A 16,040-nucleotide genomic window follows, 5' to 3' on the forward strand; every position below is an offset into this window, starting at 1 on the left:
AGCAAATTCCTAACCAAGAGCACACTGAGAGCCAGGCATTTTTTTGAAGCACTTAAAGATGTTTGAGTCAGGAAATTCTCACAACCAGCTATGAAACGGGCACTATCATCCTCATTCTACAGAGGGTTGCCTGATAAACCGCAGAATGGCCAGTTCGATTTGAATGTCAGATAAGCAATGGATAATGTTTTAGTATAAGTATGTCCCCAATACTAGATAGGGCATACTTATATTGAAACATTATTACTTGCTTATCTAAAATTCCAATTTAACTGGGAGTCCTGTGATTTTATTGGCTAAATCTGGCAACCTTTGCACAAAGACGTAAAGAAACTTGTTCAAGCTCACGTGACCGTAGGCGGCAGAGCCAGGATTCAACCCCAGTCTGGCTCTAGAGGCGAGTCCTCATTTCCCGCACCCTGCTGCCTCTCTCGGCCCCAGTCCTTCTTTCCCTTCCGTGCAGGCGCCTTCCTTGCTCTGGGTTCAGCCTCTCCACTGAGGAGTCTACCTTGGACCTCCCTTCCCTGGGTGGCGCCCGCTGTCTGCTGTGCCAGCTCCTTAGCCATACTCTTTGCACCTTCCAGAAGCATATTTGGGTCATTCCATTAAAATCCACTAATTCAGCCCTTGGGTATGAAGCCCCTCCTATGTGTACAACATTCTCTGCCAAAGTGGCTCTGGCTAACAGGTTGATTGTAGAAAAGGCTGGAACAGTCCCCAGAAGCCCCTTTTCCTCTAGATTCCTCCAATAGGACCCTGACTGAGGGTTTTCTGTGCTCCAGGCACTGTTACCCAGCCATTTGCAGTGGGGTTGTATGGAAACCACATCCCATGTTTGTTGTCTACTCCAGCCAAGGGACTAATGGGGTGACTCCCAGGCTAGGTGGGATGGGAGGGCAATGCTGGGGGTGCAGGGGAAGACAGGGGAGCATTTGGGCCCCATGATGGCCTCTCGTTCCTCAGCCCATGACTACTGTTTCATGACACCTTTCCAAAGAGACACCCCTCAATTCTCCTAACCCCCTGTCCCCACAGGTACTACTTTCCGTGCCAGCGCTGGCTGGCAGTGGAGGAGGATGATGGCCAGCTGTCCAGGGAGCTGTTGCCAGTGGATGAGTCCTATGTGCTGCCACCAAGCGAGGATGAGGAGGGTGGGGGAGATGACAGCAACCCCCTCGACAACCTGGCCCTGGAGCAGAAAGGTTTCCTAACCTAGAGCTGATTTCTCCCCTCCAGCACCCCTTTCCTCTGTCTCTCCCCAATAGGTCTCCATCTTTCCTTCCCCTGTGGGCTCTGGGCACTTCCTTCCCTGGGAATCTATCTGTTCTCTCATTCCTCCATGGCAAGAATGGGGAGGTGAAGGGAGCGTATTCTCACATGTCTAGCATATGGCTGGGTATAAAGTACATGGCCTAGCATGGAGTTATTGTCAGGAATAGAATGGAATGGAAGGAATGGAATGGAATGGAATAGAATAGAATAGTTATAGCTGACTCTGACTTAGTTTTGTGTCCTCCCCTCCAGGCACATTATAGACTCTCAATATGGGTATTTTCGTCAAGGGAAAGAATGAACTTTCAAGAGTTCTATGATGCTTGTGTTCCCTTCCTTGAAACATGCATCCCTAAAACTTCCCAACCTGAAGGAGTCACACCAGGGCTCCTGGCTGTTGAGTCTCTGAACCCCACAGTCACCCCAAGTCTTCCCCAAGCATCCTACAACTTTACTGATTGAGGGTTTCCTGAGTGAGCTGGACGTGGGGTGGGGGGACCTCATCTCTGCCTTCAGGAAGTTTCCAGACTAAAGGCGGCTGCAGAAGAACACATGCTACAAGTAAAGTGATTCATAAAAACAGCCAACACGAGCAGAGAAACATGCTCAGTACATTTTCTTCCTCCTCCCTTCATGGGAGGTGGAATCTACCACTCACTTCTCCACACTCTTCTCCTGGCAGATAAATCTACCACATTCTCAGTGACCATAAAGACCGGGGACAAGAAGAATGCGGGCACCGATGCCAATGTCTTCATCACACTCTTTGGCACTCAAGATGACACTGGTAAGAGAGCAACGCAGGGCCGAGGTTCACCCACGTTCCCCTCCAGGGAGACTGGGAGATTCAGTGCAATTTTCCAAGGAAATACTGGACATGACTCTCCCTCTTTCTCTCTTTTATTTTAAGAAACCATATTTTAAAATTCTCTTTATTATTTTATTTTATTTTATTTTATGAAGAATACTTAACATGAAATCTATTTTCTTACCAAATTTTAAATGTACGATACATGGTCATTGACTATAGGTATGTGGTGTACAGCAGATCTCTAGAGCTTATTAAACTTACTAAACTGAAACTTTATGCCCCTTGATTATTAAACCCCCATTTCTTCCTATCCCCAGCTCCTGATAACTATCATTTCCGTCTTTGATTTTATGAATTTGATTTTGATACCTCACTTAAATGGAGTCATGCTGTATTCATCCTTTTGTATCTGGCTAATTTCACTTAGCATAATATCCTCAAGAACGATCCACATTGTTGCATATTGGAGAATCTCCTTTTACAAGGCTGTATAATATTCCATTGTGTGTACATACCATATTTTCTTTATCCATTCATCTGTCAATAGACATTTAGGATTTTTCCCATTCTTAGCTATTGTGAATAGCGCTGCAATGTACACATGAACGCTAATACTTTTCAAGAATCTGATTTCAATTCTTTTGGATATATACCCAGAATTGGGATTGTGGGTTCATATGGTAGTTCTCTTTTTAACTTTTTTAGGAACTTTCGTACTATTATCCATAGCAACTGCATCATTTTTCATTCCCACCAACTGTGTGCAGGGGTTCCAATTTCTCTACATCCTCACCAACACTTGTTGTCTTTTGGTTTGTTTGGGTTTTTTAAAATTTATTTATTTTTGGCTGCATCAGGTCTTACTTGCAGCACATGGGATCTTTCATTGTGGTGCCCGGGCTTTTTGTTGCAGTGCAAGGGCTTCTCTCTAGTTGTGACACGTGGGCTTTGTAGTTGTGGCACACAGACTTACTTGCCCCGTGGCATGTGGGATCTTAGTTCCTGACCAGAGATGGAACCCACGTCCCCTGCACTGAAAGGCAGATTCTTAACCACTGGACCACCAGGAAAGTCCCCTTTTGTTTTTTTGATAGTAACCATCCTGACAGGTGTGAGATATCTCATTATGGTTTTGATTTGCATTTACTTCATGGTTAGTGACAATGAGCCTTTTTTCTTATACTGTTGGCCATTTTTATGTCTTCTCTGGAGAAATGTCTATTTAAGTCCTTAGCCCATTTTTAACTGGGTTCTTGTTATTGAGTTGTAAGATTACTTTATATATTTTGGTGATTAACCCCTTATAGATATATAGTTTGCAAATATGTTCTCCCATTCTGCTTTTGTTTTTTTGCGGTACGTGGGCCTCTCACTGTTGTGGCCTCTCCTGTTGCGGAGCACAGGCTCTGGATGCGCAGGCTCAGCGGCCATGGCTCACGGGCCCAGCCGCTCTGTGGCATGTGGGATCTTCCTGGACCAGGGCACGAACCCGTGTCCCCTGCATCGGCAGGTGGACTCTCAACCACTGCGCCACCAGGGAAGCTCCTCCCATTCTGTATGTTGCCTTTTCACTCTGTTGTTTCCTTTGCTGTGTAGAAACTTTTTAGTTTAATGTAGTCCCTCTTGTTAATTTTATTTTTTGTTGCTGTGCTTTTGGTGGCATATTCATGAAATCATTGCCAAGACCAATGTCATAAAGTGTTTCTTTTATGCTTTGTTCTAGGAGTTTTACAGTTTCGGTCCTTCTGTTTAAATCTGTAATTCATTTTGAGTTGATTTTTATGTACAGTATGAGATAAGGGTCCAAATTAAGTATTTTACACGTAGACATCCATTTCCACCATTTATTGGAGAGGCTATCCTTTCCTCATTGTGTATTCTTGCATGCCTCTGACTCTTGAAAGATTTCATGCAACTAGCCCCAACAGAGAAAGGCAATTCCTTTCTTCTTAAAAATCTCCCTGTGAGATGACTTGTCTGCCCCGGTTGTGAATACCAGTTCTTTTAAAATTCTTCCTAAATCTTACTAAGTCAGGCCTACTGCATTCTGGGGTCAGAGAGCCCCCTGCCCTCTCTTGGTCCTCACTGCTGCCTCTACCACCTCTACCACCTTTGGAAGCCATGTCAATCATCTTCCCTTCGGTATCCTCTCCCCAAGTAATGGTGCCCAATTCTTTGTCCAGGCCTTTCTGAAAGTTTTTACCATTTCCTGTGCCGTTCCTTGAGGTGTCACTCTGTTTGACTTTCAAAACTGTAGCAAACGGGCTCCTCAGTCCAAACAGAGAGTGATCTCTTCTCTGTGTCTTTTGCCAGCTTTCTCCTTCTGTTCTAAAGGCAGAGGTAGCCCTAACTCTATCTCTACCTCAATAACAACCTGGGAACCAGTGGCTCTTCCCAACCTCCAGTGAGATTCAGCCAGTGGGTTCCATGGTACTCTCCGTATGAGATGCTCAGGGAGTCTTGGGGTCCTTCTGGAGCCTCTGTCAACGCAATCAGAGAAGGTGGAATATAGTGCTGGAGTCAGCCATCCACTTGGACCATATGTCCAGCCATCCTGTCTGAGTTCAGAGAGGAACCAGTCCCTCAAATATGTAGTCATCCCATATTTGCTCAAAACCCTGAGTGTCCAGAGCTCTATGCCAAGAATTGCTGAAGAATGAAGGAGCTTAATCCCTGACTTTGGGGTGCTCTTATTCTAATTCAGCACTGTGGTGATATAGAGCATGGACTCAAGCTTGACTGATTGGTTTAAACTTCTGCTCTACCACTTATTAGCTGTGTGACCTTGGGCAAGTTCCTTAATCTCTCTGTGCTTTAGTTTCCCCCATTTGTAAAATGGAGATTATATTAGTACATGCCTCATAGAGTTGTGTATTTAATGAAATTGAACATGTAAAATATTTGAGACAAAATGACACTCAATAAAACATTTATTATTATTATTATTATTTACTAGGTTAGGTAATGCAGATATAATGAATGAATCAGGCCAAAACTTATAAATGAACGTCCTTGCAATAGTTACTGAGCCATGGTCAATGAAATTGAGGGGCCCTAACAACTGCTTTTATTTGCCAAGGAATTGCTATGTGTTAGGCACATTCTTGAAGACGCAAGTCATCATGTTATTAAATACTCACAACGACTCTATGGGGAAGACCATCCCTTTTGACATTCGAGGAAACCAGTTTCAGGGAATTAAGTAATTTGTCCAAGGCCACCCAGATGCTAAGTGGCAAAACCGGGCATCTAACCAAGGTCTGTCTGACTCTGTGTGCTGAAACCAGTCTGCAATGAGTCTAGATTATCAGAAGACTTCCTACATGAGGTGGGACTTACAGGGTTAAGGAGACTTGAAAGCTGAGGCAGGAGGAGATGGTGATGATCCTGAAACCACCTTAAATTTCAGACTGACACGCAGCCAGAGTCCCAGGACAGATAATGTATGTGAGATGGCTGGTCAGGGGCATTTGAAGCCAACGCTCCTTCTGTCATCCAAATAAGAGTCTCCAGAGAATTCCACATGCCCCATCCCTGCAGGGGAGGCCCTGTTTCACCAGGGAGCGTGGGAGGGTGGCTCTGTCACTGGCTTCCTCCCGGCCATGGAGACACGTGGGGATTGTGAAAGGGGAGCACACATTGACTTAGGGCCCCAGCACTTCCTTCTGATGACCTTGGATAAGGCACTTAATTTCTGGGTGTGTCTCCTTTTCTTTAGATGCAAACTGGAAATAAAAATATATATGTCAAGGGCTTCCTTGGTGGCGCAGTGGTTGAGAGTCCGCCTGCCGATGCAGGGAACATGGGTTCGTGACCCGGTCCGGGAAGATCCCACATGCCGCGGAGCGGCTGGGCCCGTGAGCCATGGCCGCTGGGCCTGCGCGTCCCGAGCCTGTGCTCTGCAACGGGAGAGGCCACAACAGTGAGAGGCCCGCGTACCGCAAAAAAAAAGAAAAAAAAAAAAATTATATATATATATATGTCAAAAGATTATTGTAAAGCTTAATAAAAGGACATACATACACACACAAAATGCCAAAGACCCCAAGTGGATGGTAATTGTACAGTCTAAATTTGATGAAAGTTCAGAAATTTGGTCATTATGAGGAGAGACGAAAAAAGGTGGTCAGACTAGGTTGGGAGGTCTCAGGCCCAGCCAGTCATTTGGGGTCATTTGGTTGGCAGGAATGACCCTCCTGAAATCCTCCAAGACAAACAGTGACAAGTTTGAGAGGGACAGCATCGAAATCTTCACAGTGGAGACCCTGGACCTGGGAGATCTGTGGAAAGTCAGGATCGGCCATGACAACACAGGTCTCTGCCTTCCCTCCCTCTTTTCCTGGCTAAGAACGTGAGGACCATGGTCAGGTCCCCATGGGTGTCTAGGCAAGAATCTGAGGTAGACTTGGATGTCATCTGCCTTCCATAATGACACAGCTTCCTCAGTTCCTCCAGTCTGGTAGAGTCCTGGCTGCACGCAGAGATTCTGGTCAAATTGATCAGGGAGGAGCCAGGACGCTGGTGACTTTTAAAGCTTTCCCCAAAACCGCACTCTGAGAAATTTCAGTGGGCAGCCAGATTTGACAATCCCTGATCATTGGTCCTCAAATTTGAATGTGTATCAGAGCCACATTGGGGGGCTTGTTAAAACACAGATTTCTGGGCCCCACCCACAGCCTTTGGTTGGAGTAGGTCTGGGGTGGGACCCGAGAGTTTATGTTTATCACTGGTAATGCTGAGGCTGCTAGTCCGGGGGCTTCACTTTGAGAACCACTGATGGAGCCAGTTCTTCCCAGAACCCACTGCAGCCAGACAAAAGCTGTGCCCAAGTTTGTTCTCTCTCAGTAAAGCAGACTCATTTTCTTGGTCTTCAAACCATATCTTCTAAGCCTGAGGAAGGAGGCCTTCCTCCTTCCCTCTGGGACTGAGGAACAGGGTCTCTGCCTGGCTTCCATTTCTTTCTTTAAACCTGAGCACTCATTTTCCCAGGGAGGAGCATCGATCCTTCACTAGTTTCCCTTGCCTTCATGCATCGCAAACTGGGAGCCCAGTGTTTCACCCCGTCACTGGGTGGAACTATGGAGTCCTCGTTAACACAGGCTCTCTCTGGCATCTCTGGGCTCCCTCTTTGGAGCACCTTCCGCCTTGGACAGTGTGCTCGCTTCCCTCCCCTCAGACTCTCTGCCTCCCGTCATCTCCTCCCCATGCTCCTTTGCTCTTGCTAATTTCACTGACAGTAGGCTGGAGTGTGACCCACCTTCAGCTGGGTGCAGGGGAATCAGTTCAGTAATGCTGTAAGCAAAAGGGATGGCATGTTCACGGTGGAGCTATAAGCGCCAGCCGTCGAGTAGGGAAGGATGTTTGGAGTCCCTGAAGTTGTTCACAGAAAACCATCTGTGTAGAGGTCCTTGATGAGTTCTGTGTCTCCTTCCCTCCAGGCAAGGCTCCAGGCTGGTTTGTAGACTGGGTAGAGGTGGACGCCCCATCCCTTGGAAGGTGCATGACATTCCCCTGTGGCCGCTGGTTGGCCAAGAGTGAAGACGATGGTGCCATCGTCAGGGACCTCTTCCACGCGGAACTTCAGACAAGGCTGTATACACCATGTAGGAATCTTGCACAGCAAGGCTGGGCCTCCTCCTGCACCCCATTGCTCACCACCCCAACTCAGTCCCGGTCCATCATCCAGTGTTGACCCTTGGCCAGGCACACCTTGGAAATTCCCCTGGCCCTGTGCTGGCTGTGGACAGAGCCCTGGACCCAGGGAAAGGAAATATGGGATGTATTCCACACTGTACCCCAAACTAGCTGGTGACAACAGGCAGAGTGCCTGTGCTTTCAGCCAGTCTGTTGTACTAGCTCTGTGATGGGAGAGGCACGGAGACCCTGGTCTGAGGTGATGGGAGCTTTCTGTGGGCACTAGGCATGACAAAACACCTCCCCTCACCCTGTGGTTGCTAGGCAACCATGTGAGGGTTCAGGTCCCTGGGTAGCAGCTCCCAGTGAAGGGACCATCTGGGGTGGTGGTGCTCGTGAAGAACTTGACCTGCCTGTGTCCTGTTTTCACCTCCCCTCTGACTTTGCCCTCTGTCCCCCACCCTTAGTTGTCCCTTACGAGATCACCCTCTACACCAGTGATGTCTTTGCCGCTGGGACAGACGCAAACATCTTCATCATCATCTATGGCTGCGATGCTGTGTGCACCCAGCAGAAGTACCTATGCACCAACAAGAGGGAGCAGAAGCTGTTCTTTGAGAGGAAGTCCGCCTCCCGCTTCATAATGGAGGTACCTGGGTCTGGCAGGCAGCCGGGGGAGCCAGGACTGGGGGCGGGATGGACCAGAAGACAAGAAGGAGCCCTTTGTCCAGAGTCTGACATGTGCCTTCCCTCTGATGCACTGCTGTGAGTGAGGGAGACAGGCAGTTCATCCAACCTCTCTGAGCCTCAGTGCATCTGAATAGCCAGGAGGACAGTGAACCTGCCCTTCCAGGACTAGTGTCTGAATCAAAGGCGATCATGAGTGCATGGGGCTTAGGGAGCTAGAAGCACAATTCCAGTTCCATTGGGGCCATCTCCAGTGCTACCAACAACAGAGACCCGTGGAGAGAGCCGGCTTCCAGGCTTCCTCGTCATACAATTGTCTCCCGTTCGTCTGCTAAGCTACAGCCAATCCTCTCATATACAAAAGAGCATCCGTATATTCCTCGGCTCCCCCTCAACTCTGGCCTGAGAGTCGTTCGACGGTTACTGTGGATGTATGTCACCACATCCACACCTTGGTATTCTCTGCACTCAGTCCCGTACCTCCCTGTGCACTCCACCGCGTGCCAGGTGGGGTGGGAGAGACAAGGGAAGAAGAGGACCCAGACTATGCCTGCAAGGGGCTTGCAGTCCAGCTGGGGAACTCCAGATCTCACACGAGGCTAATGAGAGAGTCTGGCGATCATCATAGTAACTGATCCTGGGGGTAGGAATGAGGCACAGAGTTTAGTAGCTTACATGAAATCACACGACCAAAGCATAGTGGAAGCAGGATTCAAAGCCAAGAGGACTGGCTCGCAATATGTGCTCTTAGCCGCTGTAGTAGACTAGTCCATGGTGATGAGGGCAAACAGCGGGGCTGGCTGAGACTGCTATAGGTGCTCGGAGATGGGAGAGGGCTCCCTGGAAGTGGTGGTTTTGAGCTGGACCTGAAAGTGGACATAAGCGGGAACAGGGAGGGAAGGCATTCCTAGCGAGGGGAACATCACGGCCAGAGGTGGAAGTCAACACAGCAAGTGGCTTGAGGTTTGGCCAGAGGGGACAGGAGGAGAGTGATGCAACTTGGGTAGAGGACGAGATGGAGCAGGACCTAAAGGGGATGACTCTGCAGGACGAGAGATGGGAGCCAGGTAGTGGGGACCTTTTCAGATGTGCCCCTTACTTTCTGGTGGGAAACAAAGTCCAGAGCCCCTTCCTTCTTCCTCGGGCTGTGTCTGCCCTGGGGGACTCCCTTTCCCCTCCCCACCTTCTCTGGGAGCAGTCAGCACTTCTGGGAAGTTTGCCACCTTGGTGGAGTTTTGTTTGTTTTTTGCAGTACGCGGGCCTCTCACTGCCGTGGCCTCTCCCGTTGCGGAGCACAGGCTCCGGACGCGCAGGCTCGGCAGCCATGGCTCACGGGCCCAGCCGCTCCGCGGCATGTGGGATCCTCCCGGACCGGGGCACGAACCCATGTCCCCCACATCAGCAGGCGGACTCTCAACCACTGCGCCGCCTTGGTGGAGTTTTTCAACAAGGAAAATTCAAGGGTGATTCATCTACGCACACAGAGCAACACTTCACCCACCCGAGATGTCAAGGCGTGTGCGTCATGCAAGCCTGATGCCGTCAGGGGCCCGAGCTGTGATTACACCTCAGCATGGCTTCTGGGGAGTTTTATTAATGAAGTCCGCCTAATGGGCAGCTATAAGTTGCCAGCAATTTGTTGCTATCTTATTTCTTTTCAAATCTATCTGGGAGCTGCATGTATGAGAGCTTAGGAACAAATGAGATCGCTTTGTGTCCCTGTCTCTCCATTTCTCTTTTCCAGTTGATCTTCAGATAAGAGGTGGAGCACTGGGTTGCGAGCCCATAACCCTGCGTTCTGGTTCTGCTCAGCCTCTAACTCATGAGCAAGCCCCACCCTCTCTCCGTGGCCTCGTCCTCAGACACACGGATCGGCTGGGAAAATAACAATAGCTCATAATTACTGAGCACTTCCCACGTGCCAACCTTGTCCTCAGCACTCGGTGTCCCAAGTCACCATTCCAAGAGTTAGGCTGGCAAACGATCCCATTCGCCAGCTGCCTGGCAGCTCAGCGTCCTTGAGTGCAGGTTCTGTGAGCCACGATCTCACCCGTAGCTTCCTGTTTCTCCTGTTGCCAAAGGATAAGGCCCTGTGAAATCACTGGTCTCCGTTTAATGATTCAGAAAGCCCGGGGACTCGTGGGGGACACCACTTCTCTGATGATGCATGGGTGAGCTGGCCAGCGGGGAGTTGAAGCGGAGCTGCCGGGCAGCAGAAGCAATGACAGTTATAGCATCTTGTTAACTCAGGGCGTCTCCAGCAATGTGGCGCCATATTGGTCACTTGGAAGGAGAGAATCACTGACAAGAAGAAGCACGTCTGCGATCTTAGATGTAGGAGTGACCTCGAAGGGTTGCTCTGCCCATGCCTCTGCCTTCAGCTGAGCAATCTTCCTATTTGATAGATGAGGCAGTTGAGACCTGGAAGGTCAAGTGCCTTGTCTAGATCACACAGCTCGTAGGGCTGCAACTGGGAAGGATGGACGTGGGGTGGGAATAGGGGGAGGTTTCTCAAGCAGTGCTGATGGGCCTTCCCATGGCTGCTGACTGTGGGCGTGTGTGTGTGGAGGGTATGCAGCGGTGGGAGCTGTTCTAGTTCCTTCCCAGGCCACATCTGTCTAGAGTTATAGAGGCTTTGCATTTGATGAATGACTCAATCACTCATTCAGATGCCATTCACTCATCGGGAGCTCTCATCCATCCTGGAGCCGTCTCTTTGTAGCACTGAGACCTTGATGGAGCAGGCCAGGCAGGTAGCTTTGCACAGTTGCTACCAGGAAACTCAAGTCTGCACACCCTCTTTAACCCCCAACTGCCAAAGCAAAAGGCCTGAATTCCGTGGACCAACCATGAGCCAGAGCACCTGGCTATAACCATATTTCCCTACCCTCTTTTCCCTTTACCCCGACTTCCTTGTTTATATCCACCTGTGATTGCTCAGATCCCCATAGGGCTGAGGCAGGGTGTGAACTGATACATACAGCACCGTTTCAGAAGAGAATATGACACATGAGAACTGGGAGAGGCCCTGGAGTGGGACCTGGTGGGATGATGGAGGGCAGCCTGGCAGAGAGAGAGAGCCGGGGAGACAGGTGCCAGCTGAGTGGCTGCCTTGCCTTGTGTCTGGCCACCTCCCTGCTTCCTTAGAGGGCTCCGAGGGAAGAATCTGGGGATCAGTCACTCCTGACTGAGTTCCTCCCTTGCACCTTATGCCCATAGGCTCCAGGCAGGAGAGACGGGAGATCATAGCTCCTGAATTTCAGGGACTCACTGTGGCACACACGTAATCAGCTTTTTCATTCAAGGGGATGTTCATACATACCTTGGTGGTTAAGGTTCAGCACTGCATGTGAGAGAACCCAGCTGACTTTGTCATACCCATTTTTCAAATGAGGAAACAATCATTCTTTCATCCTTCCAGCCAGTAGTTATTGAGAATCTAGGTTCTGGGCTTTGGGGATGCAGTGATGAGCAAAACAGATGTGATGCCTACCCTTGTGGCTTTCAGTTGTAGAGAAGAAGGTATCACACCTTCTTTATCACACAGGTAAATGCGAACTTCTGAGAACTGCTGTGGGGGGTGGTTATGGGGTGCTGTCAGACCCTAACCTGAAGAGATTTGACTTTCTTAAGGTGGTCAAGGGGGTTCCCTGAAGAAGTGATCCTTGAGCTGAGACCTGAATGATGAGGTTGAACAAACACTGGTTTAGGTAAAGAAGAGAAAAGGGAAGGGGCAGGGGGAGCATGTGCAAAGGCCCTGTGACAAGAGAATGTAGAGTTTGAGGGACTGGAATTTGAGAGCTATAGAAGAGGAGTGGCTGGAGATGAAGGGGGCTCTTGGGGGCCAAGGAGAAGGTAAGGGTGGTAAGAGAGGGCATGGGCAGAACTAGAACTCATCTTCTGATACCCCCCAGTCAGTTCTTAAGCCACTGCTAGAAGACAAGGAGCTGGGCTCCACCATGAAAAGGGGGGGGGCAGCCTCCCAGAGCTTGAGTGAACTGAGTTCTGAAGTCTAGGCTGATGTTAAGCTTTGGGGGAGGAAGGGAGGGATGAGCAGGGCATATGTAGGGGAGGGAGGGGGCTGGCTTGACTGGACAGGAGGGAACATACTGGGAGAAAGTGACCCCAGGAAGTTCAAAGGGACTCAAGGGTGGATGCCCTGGGGAGGCAGGGTTTTGCTGAAGTTGTACTTTCCAGGACCTTTCAGCCAACATCTGGTACATTTTCTCCTTTCCAAAGTTAGAAGACGTGGGAGAAATCATTGAAAAAATTCGGATTGGCCATGATAATACGGGTATAAATCCTGGTTGGCACTGCTCCCACGTGGACATCCGCAGGATCCTCCCAGATAAAGATGTGAGTTTCTGACTGATCTGTCCTGCTGTTTCTTTTGTCCCTTTTCGGAAGAGATTAAGGACAGATTCTTTGTGAGAAATGGTAGCCTTTTTAAGTTGAGATAAAATCATCTAAGGAAAATTCAGCCAGTTCACTCTGAGTGCAGGAACTAACTCAGGTCCAAGGCAGAATCTTTTAGAACCTGGCTTATGGGTCAAGGAGGAGGGTCTGGGCAACCATGTCTCTGCTCCCCACCCCCAAAGCCATACTACCAGTGAGTGACCAAGTGTGCCCTTCCTGCAACTCAAGGTCAACTCAGAGAAAGAAACCCACCTAACCAACTTGGAAAACATTCCAAAACCACGAAATTCTAAACCTAGGAAGCAGCTGTCAGTCATGGCTGTGGTATGAGCTGGGAGCTGGGAGCAGTTTAAAAAAAACAGAGCTTCCTCCCCTTTCCTGCTGAGTCTGAGTCTCTGGGATGGGGTTCAGATATCTATTTTTAAGTGACTCAGGGAACTCCACCTTCAAGAGCCTACCCCTGACATGGTGTGGAAAGTGCTTTAAGTAAGACTGGATCTGCCGGAATTGGGGCAGGCCGGGTGGGGGTGGGGCTCCTCTGTGGCTTTTGTATTATCAGTAGGGCTCCATCACCCCTGTCCTTGGTTGGTCCCCATGAGTGTTGACACGGTGACGAATGACTGAAGTTGGCAGTTTCCACACTAAGGGCTCAGTTTCCTCCTTCCTCCTCATCCCAGGGCACAGAGACCTTGACCTTCCCTTGTGATCGATGGCTTGCCACCTCAGAGGACGACAAGAAGACCATTCGAGAACTGGTCCCTTATGATATCTTCACTGAGAAATACATGAAAGATGGGTCTTTAAGGCAAGTCTACAAGGAAGTGGAAGAGCCTCTGGACAGTAAGTGTGGTGTGATCGCCCTCAACACTGTCAGCAGAGCCCTCCCTTGTAGGGCGCCTGCCCTGTGCTGGGCGGAGCCTTTGCACCCAGGAGGTAGAGTCTATAATTATCTTCACTCCATAGAGAGGGCAACTGAGGCTCACAGAGGTTACGTAACCTGCCGAAGTTCACTCAGCTAATAAATGGCAGGGCTGTTCTTCAAAGGTACTCAGCTATCTCACTCCGAGGTTTGTGCGCAAATCCTTTCCCGGTCTGACAGTGTGATCATACATCCAAATGTGTGCCCTCCTGTGCCTGGACTGTACTGGTCCTTGTTCTCTCCCTTGCTTAGTTAATTTGGCTACTAATCTACAGGGCTTGGTCCTCTCTGCTCTTGCTGGATCCAACTGTCCCAACCGAGTATGAATCAAATAGCATCCTGGCTTTGTACAGAACTGGAGCTGCGGTGTGTTTGTTCTCAGGGGCTAGGTGCAGCTTCAGTGTCCAAGGTCATGGGTTTCTTTTCTGTATGCACCAGTTTGCTTGTTCTCATTGATGAGGTTTTTTCTGCCTGAATTGCCCCAGCCTGACCACACACTTCTTGCTCTCATTCCTTTGCTTTTGAACTACCATTTTCTGGTTCTCTTCTTACCTCTCTGGCCGGCCCCTGAGTGCCGTTCTCCCTTCTCTTGCTGGGTGGTGTTGCTCCAGGCTCAGCCCTCAGCCTCAGCTGAGCCTCTGCTATAGCTCTCACATTTCCTGTAGTCTGAGTTGCCATTTGCTTCAGAGAGAAAAACAAGTGTTTCCTCAATAGCATGCCTTTCCCTACCCGTATCCCTTTCTCCAAATTTGCTTTGCTATTGAATCTGGTGGATAATTCCCTTTTCTCCTTGGATCCCAGAGGATGCCCAGGAAAGCTGGCCCGGTGGCACACTTGGCTGTTCTGTATTAATCACATGCCACAAACCCTCTCTGTGCTGGGTGGTGTTTCTAGGGAAACATCTTTCCACGGAGAGCTGTGTGGCCTTGGTGGGATAGGGAGGGAGGAAGATCCAGGAATAGTAGGATTTGACTGCATGACCACATTGCTCAGCACCCGGACGCTGAATCAGTTTTCCTAATTCCCAAAGGACTGGAGAGAGTGGCGGGGGTTCGGGGGTGGGGAGAAAGGGGCAGGAAGGCCATTTAATCGCAGCCCTGGGGACACAGCACCCCACTCTGGGATGAGGGCTCCTAGAAGAGGTCCCGCCCAGGTGTGAAGCAGGGCTGAGCGCACAGCCAGCAAATGGATGGGGAGAAAAAATGAGGGGGGTGGGGACAGTCGACTGTCGTGTCTAAACCGTGGCAAGATTCCTAATGTTACCTCATGTCAGTATTAGCCAGACAGGCGTGGGAGATGTTGACTCTTTTCAACACGAGAGGATTTGTTTAATGCGCACGTGAAATGCTGGCCAGATTCTGAGCTGAGCCGAGCAAGGTGGGGGTGCTGGTCCTGTCCTTGAGGGGACAGCCTGTGAGAGCAGTGCACCAAGGAGGTTTAGCCAGCACAGTGCTGGGTGGGGTGGCAGAGAAGGGAGGGTGGGAAAGGGGACGTAGGGAGGGGGCAGAGTTCAGGATTGGATGTGAGTTTGTGCTCTGTGGTCTAGTCAAGGTGGACATGGGGGTGTGGGTCCAGAGCACAGGAGGGAACTGGGCTGGAGATGCAGCCGCGGGGAACTCACAGACGTCAACACCCGGAGCATGCCGGGTAAGAGGACTGTCCTGGGAGATGTGGGCATCCGAGGGTAGGCAGACGATCAGGAACCTATAAAGCTGCTCAGGGAACAGCCAGAGAGGCAGAAGGAGAGGCAGGAAAGAATAATGCTGTGGAATCCAAGGGAAAATGAGGGTAATATATAGGAACCGTGTTCTGGCATGAGCGTGTTCCATACCAACCCGGTAAGAGCAAGCTCACGTCACCTTACTCTCCTACATTTAATTACATGTGGTTTTGAGCCCACTTGCAAGGGTTGGTAAGAAAAGTCCATCTCAGTCACTGCAAGGAGGGGGCATCCCCTTTTCTAGGGTTCTTATAAAAATCCTGAGGCTCACATCAGGGGCCCTGGCCTTAGTCTGAGGTGGGAACAACCTACACCTGTGGTCTCCTGCCACTCAGTGACACTGCTGCTGCTTGCTCCCCCGCCGACATGCAGGTTTCGTCTCTCTGGATGGCCAGCAATGCTTCTCCATGGACCCTGGCTTTGTCAAAAGACCCTCTCTCTCTCTTTTTTTTTTTTAATAAATTTATTTATTTTTGGTTGCTTTGGGTCTTTGTTGTTGCGTGCAGACTTTCTCTAGTTGCGGTGAGCAGGGGCTACTCTTCATTGCAGCGTGCAGGCTTCTCATTGTGGTGCGCAGGCTT

At 49.7% G+C, this 16,040-nt stretch overlaps 1 protein-coding gene across 2 annotated transcripts in view; it reads left to right on the forward strand.

Annotated features, from left to right (window-relative positions):
* The window catches only part of LOXHD1 (lipoxygenase homology domains 1), a 199,897-nt gene that overhangs the window by 113,901 nt on the left and 69,956 nt on the right, over nt 1–16,040 (forward strand). For both annotated transcript variants that reach the window (XM_032602844.1, XM_032602845.1), the window contains 7 exons: nt 1,036–1,202; nt 1,955–2,059; nt 6,269–6,397; nt 7,522–7,686; nt 8,185–8,366; nt 12,644–12,760; nt 13,498–13,660. In XM_032602844.1, coding sequence (XP_032458735.1) covers nt 1,036–1,202; nt 1,955–2,059; nt 6,269–6,397; nt 7,522–7,686; nt 8,185–8,366; nt 12,644–12,760; nt 13,498–13,660 — 1,028 coding nt within the window. The remainder of the gene's footprint in view (nt 1–1,035; nt 1,203–1,954; nt 2,060–6,268; nt 6,398–7,521; nt 7,687–8,184; nt 8,367–12,643; nt 12,761–13,497; nt 13,661–16,040) is intronic.

The sequence above is a fragment of the Phocoena sinus genome, chromosome 14, assembly GCF_008692025.1.
Source record: "Phocoena sinus isolate mPhoSin1 chromosome 14, mPhoSin1.pri, whole genome shotgun sequence".
NCBI lineage: Eukaryota > Metazoa > Chordata > Mammalia > Artiodactyla > Phocoenidae > Phocoena > Phocoena sinus.